Source organism: Cucurbita pepo, chromosome LG09, assembly GCF_002806865.2.
Source record: "Cucurbita pepo subsp. pepo cultivar mu-cu-16 chromosome LG09, ASM280686v2, whole genome shotgun sequence".
NCBI lineage: Eukaryota > Viridiplantae > Streptophyta > Magnoliopsida > Cucurbitales > Cucurbitaceae > Cucurbita > Cucurbita pepo.
In genome coordinates, this window is record NC_036646.1 from 2,026,426 (window position 1) to 2,039,843 (window position 13,418).

The following is a 13,418-nucleotide window of genomic DNA, read 5'->3' on the forward strand; positions in this document are numbered from 1 at the left end:
CCTCCGCCTCCCTAAATTAAATGTTAATCAAATTTCATTCTAATAACTGATAATTAATTATTTCAACCTTTTTAAATTGTTAAATTTTACTCAATATATTATATTACAAAAATATTTTTAGGCTAAAGACCCTTAAAATTTTATTTAACGACAAACTGCGAAGGTAACGTGCAGACTTGATAATATATAAATCAAGGAGAGCCACTGAGCTAATAGCCCGTCGTGCGGGCCTCCCGCTGGGGCGAAGCACTACTGAGCAATTCACGTATCACGTCGAGACGGACAACTTATGTTTTTCCACTACAGGCTCTTTTTTGAATTTTAGTGTTGTTATGGGGCTGTCGATACATAGACGGAGGCTTTGATATTGTGTAGGTTAAACAAACCTGTGTTATCACTAAAATATTAATTCATTATATGAGACTCGTTAAAATAGTCAATAAATCAAAACAAAATCAAATTCTTACTGTTACAAGACTACATGAAAACAAATTTATAATTTATTAAACTTTATTGACGGAAAAATAGACTAAATATATGTTTAATCTATAAGGTTCGAAAATTTAATCTTAAAAAAAAAAAAAATGAGTGGAGGTGGATATGCAATTTTAGAATGCAAACACTACGAAGAGAGATCTAAAGTTACCACCTCTACAAACTAGTGATGAATAATTGAACGTTCATGTCGTGCACGTTCATTAAGGTAATATCTACTATCTAGTAGTCATTTTTTAGGTGCAAAAACCAGAACATTCTGCATCACATTACCTCAGAGATAAGTCTCTTCAATATATTTGCAAATATAATATATCACAACAGCTCATAATCCTCGTCTACAGGTTTCTCTATCGTTACGTTACATCTAGGGGACGGGGACGGGGACGGGGACGGATTGTACAATTTATTCCTATATACGAGAATAAACGTCATCCCACCATACGAACACAGATCAAGCGAAAGGGTTGACCCAACACCGAAACCATATGGATTCAGTAGTAAGGTCTCGAGAATTAGCGATGCATGCATGCACACAAGTCTTCATTTATGCACAGATTGCTTACAGGAGTATGTCTCAGATATCCATGTTATCGAAGATATCTTCATCTTCCTCGTAGGCTCTCCCGTCCAAATGGAATCCCTCGGCCATCAAATTACTGCCACACCAAAGCTGATGATAAATATAAGGGTCGTTATAAATTAGTTGAAAGTTTTGGAGCAAGAAACTTAGCGTGGCATACCTTAAACACCAGAAGCGGAAGCTAACGACACGCTTTAACTTTCGATTATAAAAGAAGAAATTGAAGGACCATCTGATGAAGCACACAAGTATACCAAAGGTTACATAAATATATACATTCCTAGATGTTGAACTAACATTTTAGGCCACAATATAAATCGAAATACACATACGTTGCCCCTCTCTCTATGGACGGATCCGCATCAGAATTCGGGTTGTAACTGTAAATTTCACATTCTGCTAGTTTTACAACCTGCATGTGCAAGGCAAGGGGTTATTAATATGCCTAATATCGCCATCTACAATCCATTTAAACCACACATACCTCATCAAGAGCCTTATATGTCATATCGAGTAAGGAACCACCCTCATTATTCTCAACCCATTCCTGCAATCGGTATTCGAGGATTTACAAACGTATTGATAAGAAGTTGTTGGCAAGTGAGTTCTTCATCAAGGCATTATTGCTAAATACTATGATATAGAAATCTGCCGCCACATTAGGGGCCCAAACCTCTCCACTCCAGTTCTTACAATGAAAAATCAACCATAATAATAGCCACATCTCCATAAACATTCAAATCAACAAAAGATCCAAAAGTAGGTAGACATATTTTGATCCAAAACCAATCGAGTGTATAAGAAATAAGATGGCGATTTTTCGTGCAGATATTCATGGCTGCCCAAACTAACAGGAAAAAAGAAAAGTAAAATTGCAGCCTACTCTACATTCGAGGAAAGGGAGAATTTAACAGAAGCTAATTAAGCAAAAATAATCTTGAATAATACCCAAACCATGCTAGAGAATTAATACTTGAGCAGCTAGGTTATTATGTATTCACACAGACATCTCACGACATCAATTAGCACAAACAAGTGTGCCCAGAGAAATAGTACCTTAGATGCTTCTAACATGTACGCATCAAAGATCTGTTTGAAACTGTCCCAGCTTTCCTCTGTAAAGAACTGGTGTGCTTGCATTGCACTAGTAAACAACAGAGATGTAGGCAAATATCATAGTAAGGAAGCACAATGAAACTATAGAAACTTCAGTATAATTCAGATAAAGCAAAAGTTCAGCACCAACGGACTAACTGGAGAGTATTAGACTTGGAAATGGAGAGACTTGAACTCTCAGCTCCTAGAGCAACAGTTCATTGAAACTGTCTGTCATTCCTTTTGACAACACTCCCAATACAATTTTTATAAAAGGGAGGAATATAAAGTGGGTTGCCATGTCGCCCAATAAGCTGACAGTAGCATTACCCATAATCCTCCGTCATAGTTCTTTATAAAAACTAATGATGCCACGCATGAAGTGGTGCACGATCATTTTGGCAGATATGAGATACCTGAAGTCATAATCCGGGTACACATGATTGAGGGTGAGAACCAAGTATATCAGAGTTTTTCGGCTGCCATGAAGTTAAACTTGTCAAGGAACCATATAATACAATAACCACCAAGGACATCATATCCAGGTTGGCATTCAATACCTTGATCTGCTCAATAAAAATTCATCTGGTGAAGAAGAGTCTGCATCGGATGATTTCCCAAGATAGTCAAGAATCTGAAGAAGTCGAAGACAAACAATAAGAAACCAGCTGAGAATATTTTTCTACCTCAAACATATGGCAGCACATTCACATATGTATGCATATAATATGCAACAGCATACATATGAAATTGAAAGTCGGGCAGTTTGAACGCAAAGTTGCCCGTTATTACCATGAGTCTAATGATAGATACTACAGGGGAAAAACTTCCAATAAATGTTTTAAAAGCTTTTTAACAACATACGACAAGAAGTGAGAAATAAACAACCATGTCATAAATATATTGCAACATGTTTACCTCATTCTCCAAGCTTAAAGATAGTTTCTTGTCTATTCCTGTATGTTTACCTTAAGAAACATAAAAAATAGTGGGGGTTTACATTTCAAGAAATCTTAAATATATAGACCAGATGAGCATAAATTTTCAGTTATGCACCCAAGCACACATATTCTTACAAGAATAAGCTTCTAGGCATCCCTTGATAGTACGTTCTCCAAGATTCAAATGGCTCAAGAAATCATTCAACCTATAACAACAGTCATACAAAATAAAAATTTGAGTAAGAGAGAAAAAAAAAAAGTGCCTGAAGAAAATATGAGAAGGGATAATCATTGAAATAGACCATGATTTGATTTCACTAGACAAACCTATCAAACGGGGTGTATTCTAGGAACTTCATTGGCTAACTTGCGGGCAGATACAGAAACTTCCGTGCTTACTCCTGAGTAGTTTGGTGCAAATTCGCCTGATCTTTGTGATTGCATATAACAGAGCATTATATGTAAATAGAAAAAATATAATGTATAAAACTTTGGGTCTGCTAAGAACAATACGAGATGATCACGAACCTATTATAAAAGTCACCAACCATTGCGAAAACTGATAATATTGAATACACTTCTAATAAATTAACAATCATCTTAACCGAGAAATAAAGTAATGACCCAGTAGCATACTAATTCATATTGAATCACGCATCAAATTACACAGCTATAGAACCCATGCTACTAATGGTACGCAAAAATCACCAGCACGTAAAATTAATAAAAGCAAAAGGCAGCAACAATCGAAGCCGATCACAAGGAGTGAACACGAAATTAGAACAAATCTTCATAATGGACCAAATTATCAAAGTAACGCCAAGTATTTTTCTAAAACAAAATTAAAATTTATTAAAAAAACATGAAATTAGAATGCTGCACGAGAACGAAGGCTGCCACTTTCATCTAATAACCCATTTCTTCTCAAGCCAGTAATTCACCCTCGCATCACGCAATGTGCTTCAAAACTAATGAATTAGATTCTTAAATCAAGGTCGCCCTAGAACTAACATTTCAATCCCCGTGCGACATTTTTTAGCTCCGAATGAGCAAAGCAACCTAATATTCATCTAATAATCCACTTCTTCTCAAGCCAGTAATTCACCCTCGCATCACGCAATGTCCTTCAAAACTAATGAATTAGATTCTTAAATCAAGCTCGCCCTAGAACTAACATTTCAATCCCCGTGCAACATTTTTTAGCTCCGAATGAGCAAAACAACCTAATATTCATCCCTACACACCTTGATTGAATTAAAAAATTCCCCAAAAATATCAATAACAAGGAGAACATACAGTGATTTTTCAACAAAAACAAATCACCACCAAACAAACAAAAAAGATCCCCAAACGAGCAATCGAACGAAATGTAAACAAAACAAACATGAAATGAGAGCACACCTTGCAATCAAAAGCGCTCGAACGAAGATGTATTTGACGAGTAAACGACTGGTTTACATCCAAAATCTGATTATTGCGATGGAATTGAACAGGTTACAGAAATCTCGAAAATGGGTTCTATGAGCCCTATATTCGAATATTCTACCGAAAAATTTCGGGTATGTATCGGTGACCGGTGGTTGTTGGGTCGTGATTACCGAACGACGTCGTTTTCAGCCTTTTAAGAACTATGGGCCGAATTATAAAAGCCCAGCCCAATTAAAACGCATGCTTGGCCCAATTTTTAAGGCGGGTCGTGAAAATTGTGTAATTAAAAAAATAATAATAATCAAAACAATTATAAAAATAATTAATGAATTTTGTTATAATAATAAACCTCACGAATATGGGACACGTGTAATTAAAACATTTTAATTTTTTTAAATAAAAATTCATTTTTATTTATCGACTATTTTATTTTTTATTTTTACAAAATTTTTAATTTATTTTTATAGGAATCGGAACATTCAAAATTTCCTCCATTTTTATATTTTTTTAAAAAAATAAAATAAAATTTTTTAGTAATTCCTATTTTATAATATAATTTCTATTAAAAAAAAAATCATAATAGATCGATAAATATTTCACAAAAAGTAATATAATGTTAAAGTAATTTAAAAAAATTCAAACTTAAATAATAATAATGATAATAATAATAATAATAATAATAATATAATTATATTTTGTTTAATTTCTATTTTCATTTATTTAACCGGCTGGTGCCGTTTGTCCAAAGATGAGCGAAAAGGCGCGGATGACATGACCCCGCGCTCAGACGTAAAGCCCACTCTTTTTCCCGCGCGTGTATTATACTCGTCTCCCTACCATTTCCGACTGTCGGAGGTCCTTTTCACATCCCTACATCTCCGGCAACGGCATATTCTTCCTTTTTCTCTCAGATCTCTCTCTCTCTCTCTTAAATTTATCCACCGGTCTCCATCATTTATCTGTTGAATCCATTAATTTCTCTTAGTATCATACTTCCTTTTTGAAATTTTGTTAGATCCTCTGCGGATTCTTCCCCCCTTGTTTGAATCATTTATTGCAGCCGGTGGTTCATTTCAATGTCTCGGACACTTTTGGTTTTGATTGTGTGTCTGAGTGCGTTGAGGTTTGGAACTTCGTTGGGATCGCGTTCGATCCTTAGAACGGTTGCTGATAAGAACGGGGATTCTGAAGACTACGCCATTGATTTGAACGCCACCAATTTCGATGCGGTTTTTAGGGATGCTCCAGCCTCCTTTGCGGTCGTTGAATTCTTTGCTCACTGGTTAGGAGTTCTTTTCCTTCTCCCACATGTTTGTTGATTTGAAATTGTTCGGCGATTTTCTTTCTAGTTGTTGTACTTGTTGCATGTTTTGCTGCTTGGGTTGGGAGCTACGGAAATTTGAGTGTTGCCTAGTATGTGAATTTATTTGTCATTTTGAGAAACCTTGGCACCTCATTCAGTTCTTGGTCTACGTATGATCATTTACCGGTGCAAAGCTAGAATGATAGAATAACAATGGGTGGTGCTTCGTGGCTGATTTTTTAGTTAGTGTTCAGTGAAATCTGTTGCCAAGCAACGGAATTGTGGATTATGGGGAAAGCCCGTAGCTTCTTAAAGAAGAGTAATCCAATGAACTATTTTGCCCATGTCATATGACTCGTGATGCCTTTTCTTTTACCTTCAGAGAACTCAAACGGTAGAATGTTGAAATCAAATACACATGTGATTTGTTATTTAAAGTAATCTCAATGCTTCTGTTCAAGTACACTTGTGATATGTTCTAATTGTTACTCTTGTAGGTGCCCTGCTTGCAGAAACTATAAGGTTAGACATCATATTCATATGCTCAAATTTATGTTCAAGAGCTATAGCTACAAGTTATCTAATCTTGCTTTTTGGTTGAACATCAACCTGTAGCCCCATTATGAAAGAGTTGCTAGGCTTTTCAATGGACCTAATGCTGTGCACCCAGGGAAAGTATTAATGACAAGAGTTGACTGCGCATTGAAGGTATAGTGATTCTGCACTATTGATTCCATCACTCTTAGGGATCTTTGTAGTACTTTCTACTTGCCCTTTTGATTTTATGAAGTATCATTTTTTTACTAGCTTGCGCTGGTTCATTTTTGCTATGAGGTATAATGAGTTTGCATTGTGACACCCGAGTAAAGAGAGGTACATGAATGAATCTAGGTCAAATTCAAATGAAAGCGATCTTGAGTATAGGATGGCTAAGAAAGACTTGAAAAAAAATTGAAAAGTATTACCTATACCAACGAGGTGTACCTTCCTTTTCAGTAGGTCAATCATAGGAACTCTATAGTGAAAGCGTATTTTGTTTGGAGCAATTTATGTTAGGTGATCTCTTGAGAATTTTCCTATGATGTATGTGAGTGAGGATAAAGCATGTTGAAAGGACTCGTATTGGTTTGTGGGGATAATCATAGAACAATCATAGAACTGAATGATTCACATAATTAACTTGTTGATTGAATTTTGATTAGTATACAAAGATAATTTGTTGCAAGTCGCAACTTTCTGTCGATTGGCATAGCATGCATGTACACTTGAAGCTGCGAGGGGGTCATCATCACACATCTGGTTCATAATTGGGGTCATCATCACACATCTGGTTCATAAATTTAATCATATCATGCTATTGACATTTGCTTTAATTTTTTATAGCTTTTATAATGAGGATGTACATTACAAAAACTTGTTAAATTTATAGTCTAGTCTTATCTTATAAATTTCTCCAACTTTTAAAAACATGTTTCATATCGGGTGATATGCAAATTGCAACCTTATATTGTGCGTTAACCAATAATGATTTGAGTCGGTGTACCGTATCCGTTTTGGGGTCCTCATAGTGAATGGCCAATATTACTAATTCTTTACCATGCATGAATTTGAGATCTAGAAGGATGGTATCAGCTTATCCTTTGTTGTTGACTTCACTTTTTTTTTTAAATCTTGTTTATAGTTTTCACTATTTTGGCTAATTTTCTCATGTGTGATTGTTTTGAAAATTTTAGCAGTCTGCGCAACTTTTACCCATTGCTAAATGAGGTCCAAGAAAAAAGATAGTTCTGGCTTTAGTATACAACATTTGTTGAGTCTCCTTGTTCGTAATTTGAATTTTACAAATATCATCTTGGTGATTAGTCCTTGTCGTTTACTTGTCTGCCAGCACAGATGAATACCAATCTCTGTGATAAATTTTCGGTGGGTCACTTTCCTATGCTCTTTTGGGGTCCTCCTTCCAACTTTGTGTCTGGTAGTTGGAATCCTAAGGAAGAGAAAAGTGAAATTCGTAACATCGATGATGGACGGACTGCTGAGAAGTTACTAAATTGGATGAACAAGCAAATGGGCAGGTAGGAGGTACTTTCAATCATTTCTTAATTTGCTCGATCAAGTTTTGCATAGTTGAAGCGAGCAATAAGCAGTTAACTGACTTCCAGCTCATATGGCTTGGATGACCAAACATTTGAAAATGAGCATCTGTCATCCAATATCTCAGATCCAGGACAGGTTGGTTCAGCCATCATGATAGAACTTTGATTTGCTTATATGACAAATGAAACAATTTTTCTTCACTCCTGATGTTGACAATTGAAATGATTTGATGATGATAGATTGCTCGAGCAGTCTATGATGTTGAGGAGGCAACATCCACTGCCTTTGATATTATCTTGGAACACAAGGTAATTAGTTTTTTGTACCACATGCTTACATATACGTATATAAACGTGTATGTGTTATTTCCAGCAATTATAGACCGATAACTTACACATGCATGCTTTCAGATGATCAACTCTGAAACTCGAGCACCCTTTATAAAATTTCTTCAACTTCTGGTGGTTCATCATCCTTCTGTGAGGTGCATATTTGTCTCATCCTTGTCTTCACCTAAGTGATATTTTCCTGTTTCATTATCGGGATGTTTCTTCTCTTTCTCTTAGGTGTCGAAGAGGTAGCGCTGAGATACTTGTAAACTTCGACGAGTTGAGCCTTGCAGATATGAAACAAGAAGAGGTTGCTAGTGAAAAAGGTGCAGTTAAAAACTTTCAAATATGTGGAAAAGATGTTCCTCGTGGATATTGGGTGGGTACACAAACCATAAAATTTAACCAGACTATTTTTGGAATTATGAGTTGCATTCTTTGATGTATCTTGTCGACCACTATCTGGTATTCCCTGGGTATTGATATGAACTGTATTTTCATTTTCTATCGAATACAAGAAACATGGTCAACTATCTTTTTTGTTTGATGGTAGTGAAGTCTTAGAATCTTTACCTTGGCAGAGGGTTAGATGACCTCCTAAGATATATGTTGAGCATGATTAAGATACATGGATTTCGTCATCCACCGTGAAATCTTTGTGGCATGATTAAGATACTTTATTTCGTATGATCAAGGTAGGCACGACCTACAGAACAGTTTGAAGAGAAACCTCCAATTTTAAGATTGTTTCTTTCATATCAACGAATTGTTTGTGTTTCAAAACCTCCATTTGTTTGAGACGCTTGAAACTCTCACTATACATAATACTTCTCTTTCTACTGACTACCTGATCATTTTCTCTCTCCTTCCCTTGTATTATACACACACACACAAAGAGTCCTATAATTCTCATTATCTTTGAATGTCATGTTTGCAGATTTTCTGCCGCGGTAGCAAGAACGATACGAGGGGATTTAGGTAACTTTTTCTCGTACTTTTATTTGATGTGCCAGATAGTACCCAATTGTTCTTCCCAAATGTGTGGAAAAGCTTAGCTATCTCTAGAAATTAATTTACACTCGGTTCCTTTATCTAAATCTGGAGAAAATTAGCAACATTCTCTATACAAAAGTGACAATGCCTTCGAATTCCTAGCCATTTACATTCCATTAAGGAGAATGCAGTTGGAATTTCGTGCGGAGTTTCATATGATTGTTCTTATTCGCTCCATTGTGCTTCCTGAAAAGAAAAGAAAAATGGAAAAATAAAAGGAAAAACAAATTAATGATCCAAATCAGAGTATAGTTGCTAAACCTATTGATGTTGTAGTTAACGTTTAGATGGTTGGTTGTCTTTCTACAATCCTGTGATTTATTACCTCTTTCTGCAGTTGTGGATTATGGGTTCTACTGCATTCTCTTTCTGTGAGAATTGAGGACGGAGAAAGCCAGTTTGCGTTCACAGCTATATGCGATTTCATCCGTAACTTCTTCGTTTGCGAGGAATGTCGTCAGCACTTTCACGAAATGTGTTCGAGGTAAGATTGGAGTAAATATTTGGTATAATTTTCTTAATATATCCTTACCATCTAACTCAAGGTACTATCTTCAGTGTGTCTAGTCCTTTCAACAAAGCTCGTGACTTTGCCCTCTGGTTGTGGAGGGCACACAACAAAGTCAATGAAAGATTATTAAAAGAAGAAGAATCCATGGGAACCGCAGACCCGAAATTTCCCAAGATGATCTGGCCTCCGCCGCAACTTTGCTCATCTTGCTATCTCTCTCACAGCAGCAAGCAGATAAAATGGGACGAGAATGTAGTACATAAATTCTTGACCAACTACTATGGTAAAATGCTTGTATCTCTATACAAAAGCAACAGTTCTCTTGGGAATGTTGGTGTCGATGGGGCACTCGACGAGTTAGCGACATCAACAAACGCAGTTGCAGTCCCGGTGGGGGCTGCTTTGGCAATCGCTCTTGCAAGCTGTGCCTTCGGAGTACTTGCGTGTTACTGGCGTTCGCAGCAGAAGAGTCGGAAGTATTACCACCAACGACATTCTTTAAAGAAATATGATTATTAGGAGAGGGTAATTGGCTCTTTCAAAAAGACTTAAAAAGCATATAATAAGGGAAAGAAACCAAAAAATGAAAGGTATCAAAAGAGAGAAAGAGCCTCCAACAATGTTCTTGTCATCCTATAATTTATCTTCCATTTGTGACATTTTCAGGCCAAGGAGAAGCTCGGAGCTGAAGTTTTGTGAAGGATATGACTCAACAGAAGTAAAATAATGAAGAAGCTCTGGAGATTTGGAGCATTCAACCGTCTAAGATGAGGTTTGTTGGGTGTATTCAATTCGATTCAATTCGATTCAATTCCGTGCATCACACAGTGACCATACAAATACGTATCATGAACTAATTTTCGAGTTCAAATCATTCGAAATTTGCCTTTTTTGTTCCTTTTTCTTGCCTTCACAGTGACATATAGCTTAAACTTGGTTGCTCCAAAGAGATAGGAGAAATATAGAGAAGCATATGTAACTTAGCATATCTGAGGCTTTAAATAATTTGTTTGATTGGCTTTTGGCTTTTGGACACACAGCTTCTTCAATATGGTATTTAGATTCATTGTAGCCTTTGATAATTAAGTTTGTTTAAACCTTTTTGAAATCATAGTCAAAATCCGTAGCTTATGTACCTTGATCTCCCGATCAAATGAAACATGAAATGAAAACGTAGTTCGATTCTATGTGGGTTATGGGCTTGCCACGTTTCTTGTGTACCACTCTAATTTGTGGGTTTTGTGGGTTATGGGCTTGCCACGTTTCTTTTGTGCCACTCTAATTTGTTGATACAATAAATAATACTTGTTTTGTTGTTATAGGGTTATGGGCTTACCACGTCTTCGTTGCACCACTCAATGGTTGATACAATAAATACATGTGTTTTATTATTATTAGGTTATGGGCTCACCACGTTTTCGCTTTACCATTCTAATTGTTGATATAATAAATATACGTGTTTTGTTATTAAATATATGTTGAGTCGACGTCTCGTAGAGAATGGCAAAGCAATGACATTTCTTGACTTTAATGTAACTATTAAATTAAAGACGTTTTGATCCTATGACCTTAGGGTTATGGCCCCACGTCCTATTCTACTTTGGTGGTGTAATAAATAAATAAATAAATAAATATATATATATATATATATATATATGTGTGTGTTTAAAAATTATAATTGTGTTTAAAAATTATAATTTTTGAGTCACACAAAGAAGGGCATTTTCGAACAATTTTCTAACTACTAATTTCAGCGAATCCATACTCGCCACGTGTCAAACTTTTCGCGCCAAAATAAGACTGTCCAAAGCCGCAAAATTCTCCCCTTCGTCTCTGCAAACAAATTCCGAAGCTTAAACACAGCCTCTTCAATGGCTTCCACACTCTTCATCTCTCTCACTCCTCTCTATCTTGTCCGACAATAGCTTCGTCTCCATGGCCGTGATGCTCCAGCTCATAGCCAAATCCTTGCTCTCTCAATCCAATTCAATCACAATCTTCTCACCTTCAGATACTGCTTTCGCCCAATCCGGTCAGCCTTCTCTCTCTCTCTTCTTCGATTCCATTTCTTGCCTCTCTACTTATCTCCCGAATGCCTCAAATCGCTCGCGTTAAGCACCAAGATTCCCACGATGTTGGCCGATTGATCGCTCACGGTAACCTCTTCCCGATAATTTCATGAAATTTCTTTGAATCGAGTCATGATCAGTAGCTCGCCGATTTACGATGACGGTTCGCTCGTTGTTTTTGGCACCGAGAAGTTTTTTGACCTGAAATTCCAAGTGTTTCCGGTTATTCGGAATCTGAGTGCGGGATTCCGGTGTGGTCCAATGACGGAGAAGAATTCATTCGGTGAAGCAATAGAAACCCTAAGATCTAATGGATATTCTTCAATGGCGTTGTTTCTTGAATCTCAGATTTTAAGGTTTAGTAATGGTCAGTCCATGATGACAGTCTTTGCTCCTTCAGATGATACATTGGCCGCTCGCATTGATGACTTTACCGATTATCCTTCTCTGTATTGTAGAATCTTATGGAATGATCTTGTGGATCTTGAGAAAGGCACGAAGTTATCTACATATTCAAAGGGATCTGCAATTTCCGTTGCGAAATCAAACGGCATATTGATGATCAATGGAGTTGCAGTCATCTATCCCAACATGTATGTGAACGATTGGCTGGTTGCTCATGACCTCCTCGATGTTACTTCTGTGGCAGAGAGACTCTCAGCAAAGGAATCAGGCTCAGAAATGAGAAACATCACTCATGGTAAGGCACTGGATCATTGGTAAGTTCTGAAGCCATGAAAATCTTTTGCTCCCATTTCACAACATATACATTCACCATTTGTAAATTTCTAGAGCTTTTCCTGCCTTCTTATGCATCTGTGATGAAGAAATCTTTACCAGAAAGCTGTAATATAGAAGTTGTCAATTTTCCTACGAGTTTCAGCTCGTTTCTGTAGTTGTTTCAAGGATTGGCATCACTGTAATTTCGAGTGTGCCAATGAAACAATCATTGGGATGTATGATGATGAGTTAAAGAAAGAGCTTTTGTATGTGAAATTATAGGTTTATTGCCTTGTGAATGATGTGTTTTTAGGGTATTAAATTTTAATTTTATGTAGTCAACTCAACGTAGGCATGAACCAAAGTCATCTATTAAAATAAGGAGTTCCGGTATATTTGATGAGAACCATAGTCTAAAGAATCTTGAGACGGATACCCACGAATGAAATTGAGAGAGAGGCAGGGAATGATCAAATATGGTTAGACGGATTTCTTTTGCGAGACTTTAATCGGGATGCATAGGAAAGTCAACAGCCAAATAACTACAAGATTATCATTGGTCTACTCTATCACAAGGAGGTCCGAGCGCGTGTGTAGAGGTGATCCAGCCGCATCTTCCAGTGCGGCTACCTAGTTACGACTTCAGTCCAGTCACTAGCTAGCACCTTCTAGTATGGCTACCTAGTTACGACTTCACTAGCCTTGTTTTCAACATCCCCTCCTTATGGTTAAGGTAACGGCTTTGAGTTGGTAATGACATAACCAAAAGAGGGGTAAGGGAAAAAAGGTTACGC

The 13,418-nt window shown here is 36.7% G+C and overlaps 3 protein-coding genes across 9 annotated transcripts; 2 read left to right on the forward strand and 1 right to left on the reverse strand.

The window, feature by feature from the left end:
• Positions 1–737: 737 nt before the first annotated feature.
• On the reverse strand, positions 738–4,661 carry LOC111801360 (repressor of RNA polymerase III transcription MAF1 homolog). Of its 3 annotated transcripts, none has more exons than XM_023685332.1 (11): positions 4,516–4,661; positions 3,442–3,544; positions 3,250–3,320; positions 3,092–3,141; positions 2,734–2,807; positions 2,590–2,652; positions 2,135–2,222; positions 1,563–1,625; positions 1,411–1,490; positions 1,239–1,310; positions 738–1,154 (listed from the first exon to the last, which is right to left on the reverse strand). In XM_023685332.1, exons 2-11 carry the CDS (start codon positions 3,471–3,473, stop codon positions 1,073–1,075), a joined length of 675 nt encoding a protein of 224 aa, XP_023541100.1. In that variant the 5' UTR covers positions 3,474–3,544; positions 4,516–4,661; the 3' UTR covers positions 738–1,072. The 3 variants fall into 3 exon arrangements, with proteins under 3 accessions (XP_023541100.1, XP_023541102.1, XP_023541101.1); XM_023685334.1 differs by having other exon boundaries at positions 738–1,168; XM_023685333.1 differs by having other exon boundaries at positions 3,442–3,539; positions 4,516–4,660.
• Positions 4,662–5,303: 642 nt separating this feature from the next.
• On the forward strand, positions 5,304–11,307 carry LOC111801361 (sulfhydryl oxidase 2-like). Of its 5 annotated transcripts, none has more exons than XR_002816126.1 (13): positions 5,304–5,824; positions 6,343–6,367; positions 6,461–6,553; positions 7,739–7,920; positions 8,008–8,077; positions 8,182–8,250; positions 8,353–8,426; positions 8,509–8,650; positions 9,209–9,249; positions 9,662–9,808; positions 9,883–10,360; positions 10,502–10,607; positions 11,158–11,307. XR_002816126.1 is itself a non-coding variant. In XM_023685336.1 (13 exons), the coding sequence occupies exons 1-12, from the start codon at positions 5,619–5,621 to the stop codon at positions 10,560–10,562; spliced, it is 1,539 nt and encodes a 512-aa protein (XP_023541104.1). In that variant the 5' UTR covers positions 5,304–5,618; the 3' UTR covers positions 10,563–10,607; positions 11,158–11,307. The 5 variants fall into 5 exon arrangements, 3 of the variants coding, with proteins under 3 accessions (XP_023541104.1, XP_023541105.1, XP_023541103.1); XM_023685336.1 differs by having other exon boundaries at positions 9,883–10,311; XR_002816127.1 differs by lacking the exon at positions 11,158–11,307 and having other exon boundaries at positions 9,883–10,425; positions 10,502–11,020.
• Positions 11,308–11,675: 368 nt separating this feature from the next.
• LOC111801363 (putative fasciclin-like arabinogalactan protein 20) lies at positions 11,676–12,886 on the forward strand. Its single transcript, XM_023685338.1, has one exon. It carries the CDS (start codon positions 12,037–12,039, stop codon positions 12,625–12,627), a length of 591 nt encoding a protein of 196 aa, XP_023541106.1. The 5' UTR covers positions 11,676–12,036; the 3' UTR covers positions 12,628–12,886.
• The last annotated feature ends 532 nt before the right edge of the window (positions 12,887–13,418 follow it).

Coding starts and splice junctions, on each gene's coding strand:
- LOC111801361 (XM_023685336.1), top strand. CDS start 5,619: ATGTCTCGGACACTTTTGGTTTTGATTGTGTGTCTGAGTGCGTTGAGG. Junction 8,251..8,352: donor ATATTATCTTGGAACACAAG/GTAATTAGTTTT, acceptor GCATGCTTTCAG/ATGATCAACTCTGAAACTCG. Junction 8,427..8,508: donor GTTCATCATCCTTCTGTGAG/GTGCATATTTGT, acceptor TCTTTCTCTTAG/GTGTCGAAGAGGTAGCGCTG.
- LOC111801363 (XM_023685338.1), top strand. CDS start 12,037: ATGATCAGTAGCTCGCCGATTTACGATGACGGTTCGCTCGTTGTTTTT.
- LOC111801360 (XM_023685332.1), bottom strand. CDS start 3,473: ATGAAGTTCCTAGAATACACCCCGTTTGATAG. Junction 1,491..1,562: donor CATATAAGGCTCTTGATGAG/GTATGTGTGGTT, acceptor TTGCACATGCAG/GTTGTAAAACTAGCAGAATG. Junction 1,155..1,238: donor TTCCGCTTCTGGTGTTTAAG/GTATGCCACGCT, acceptor TTGGTGTGGCAG/TAATTTGATGGCCGAGGGAT.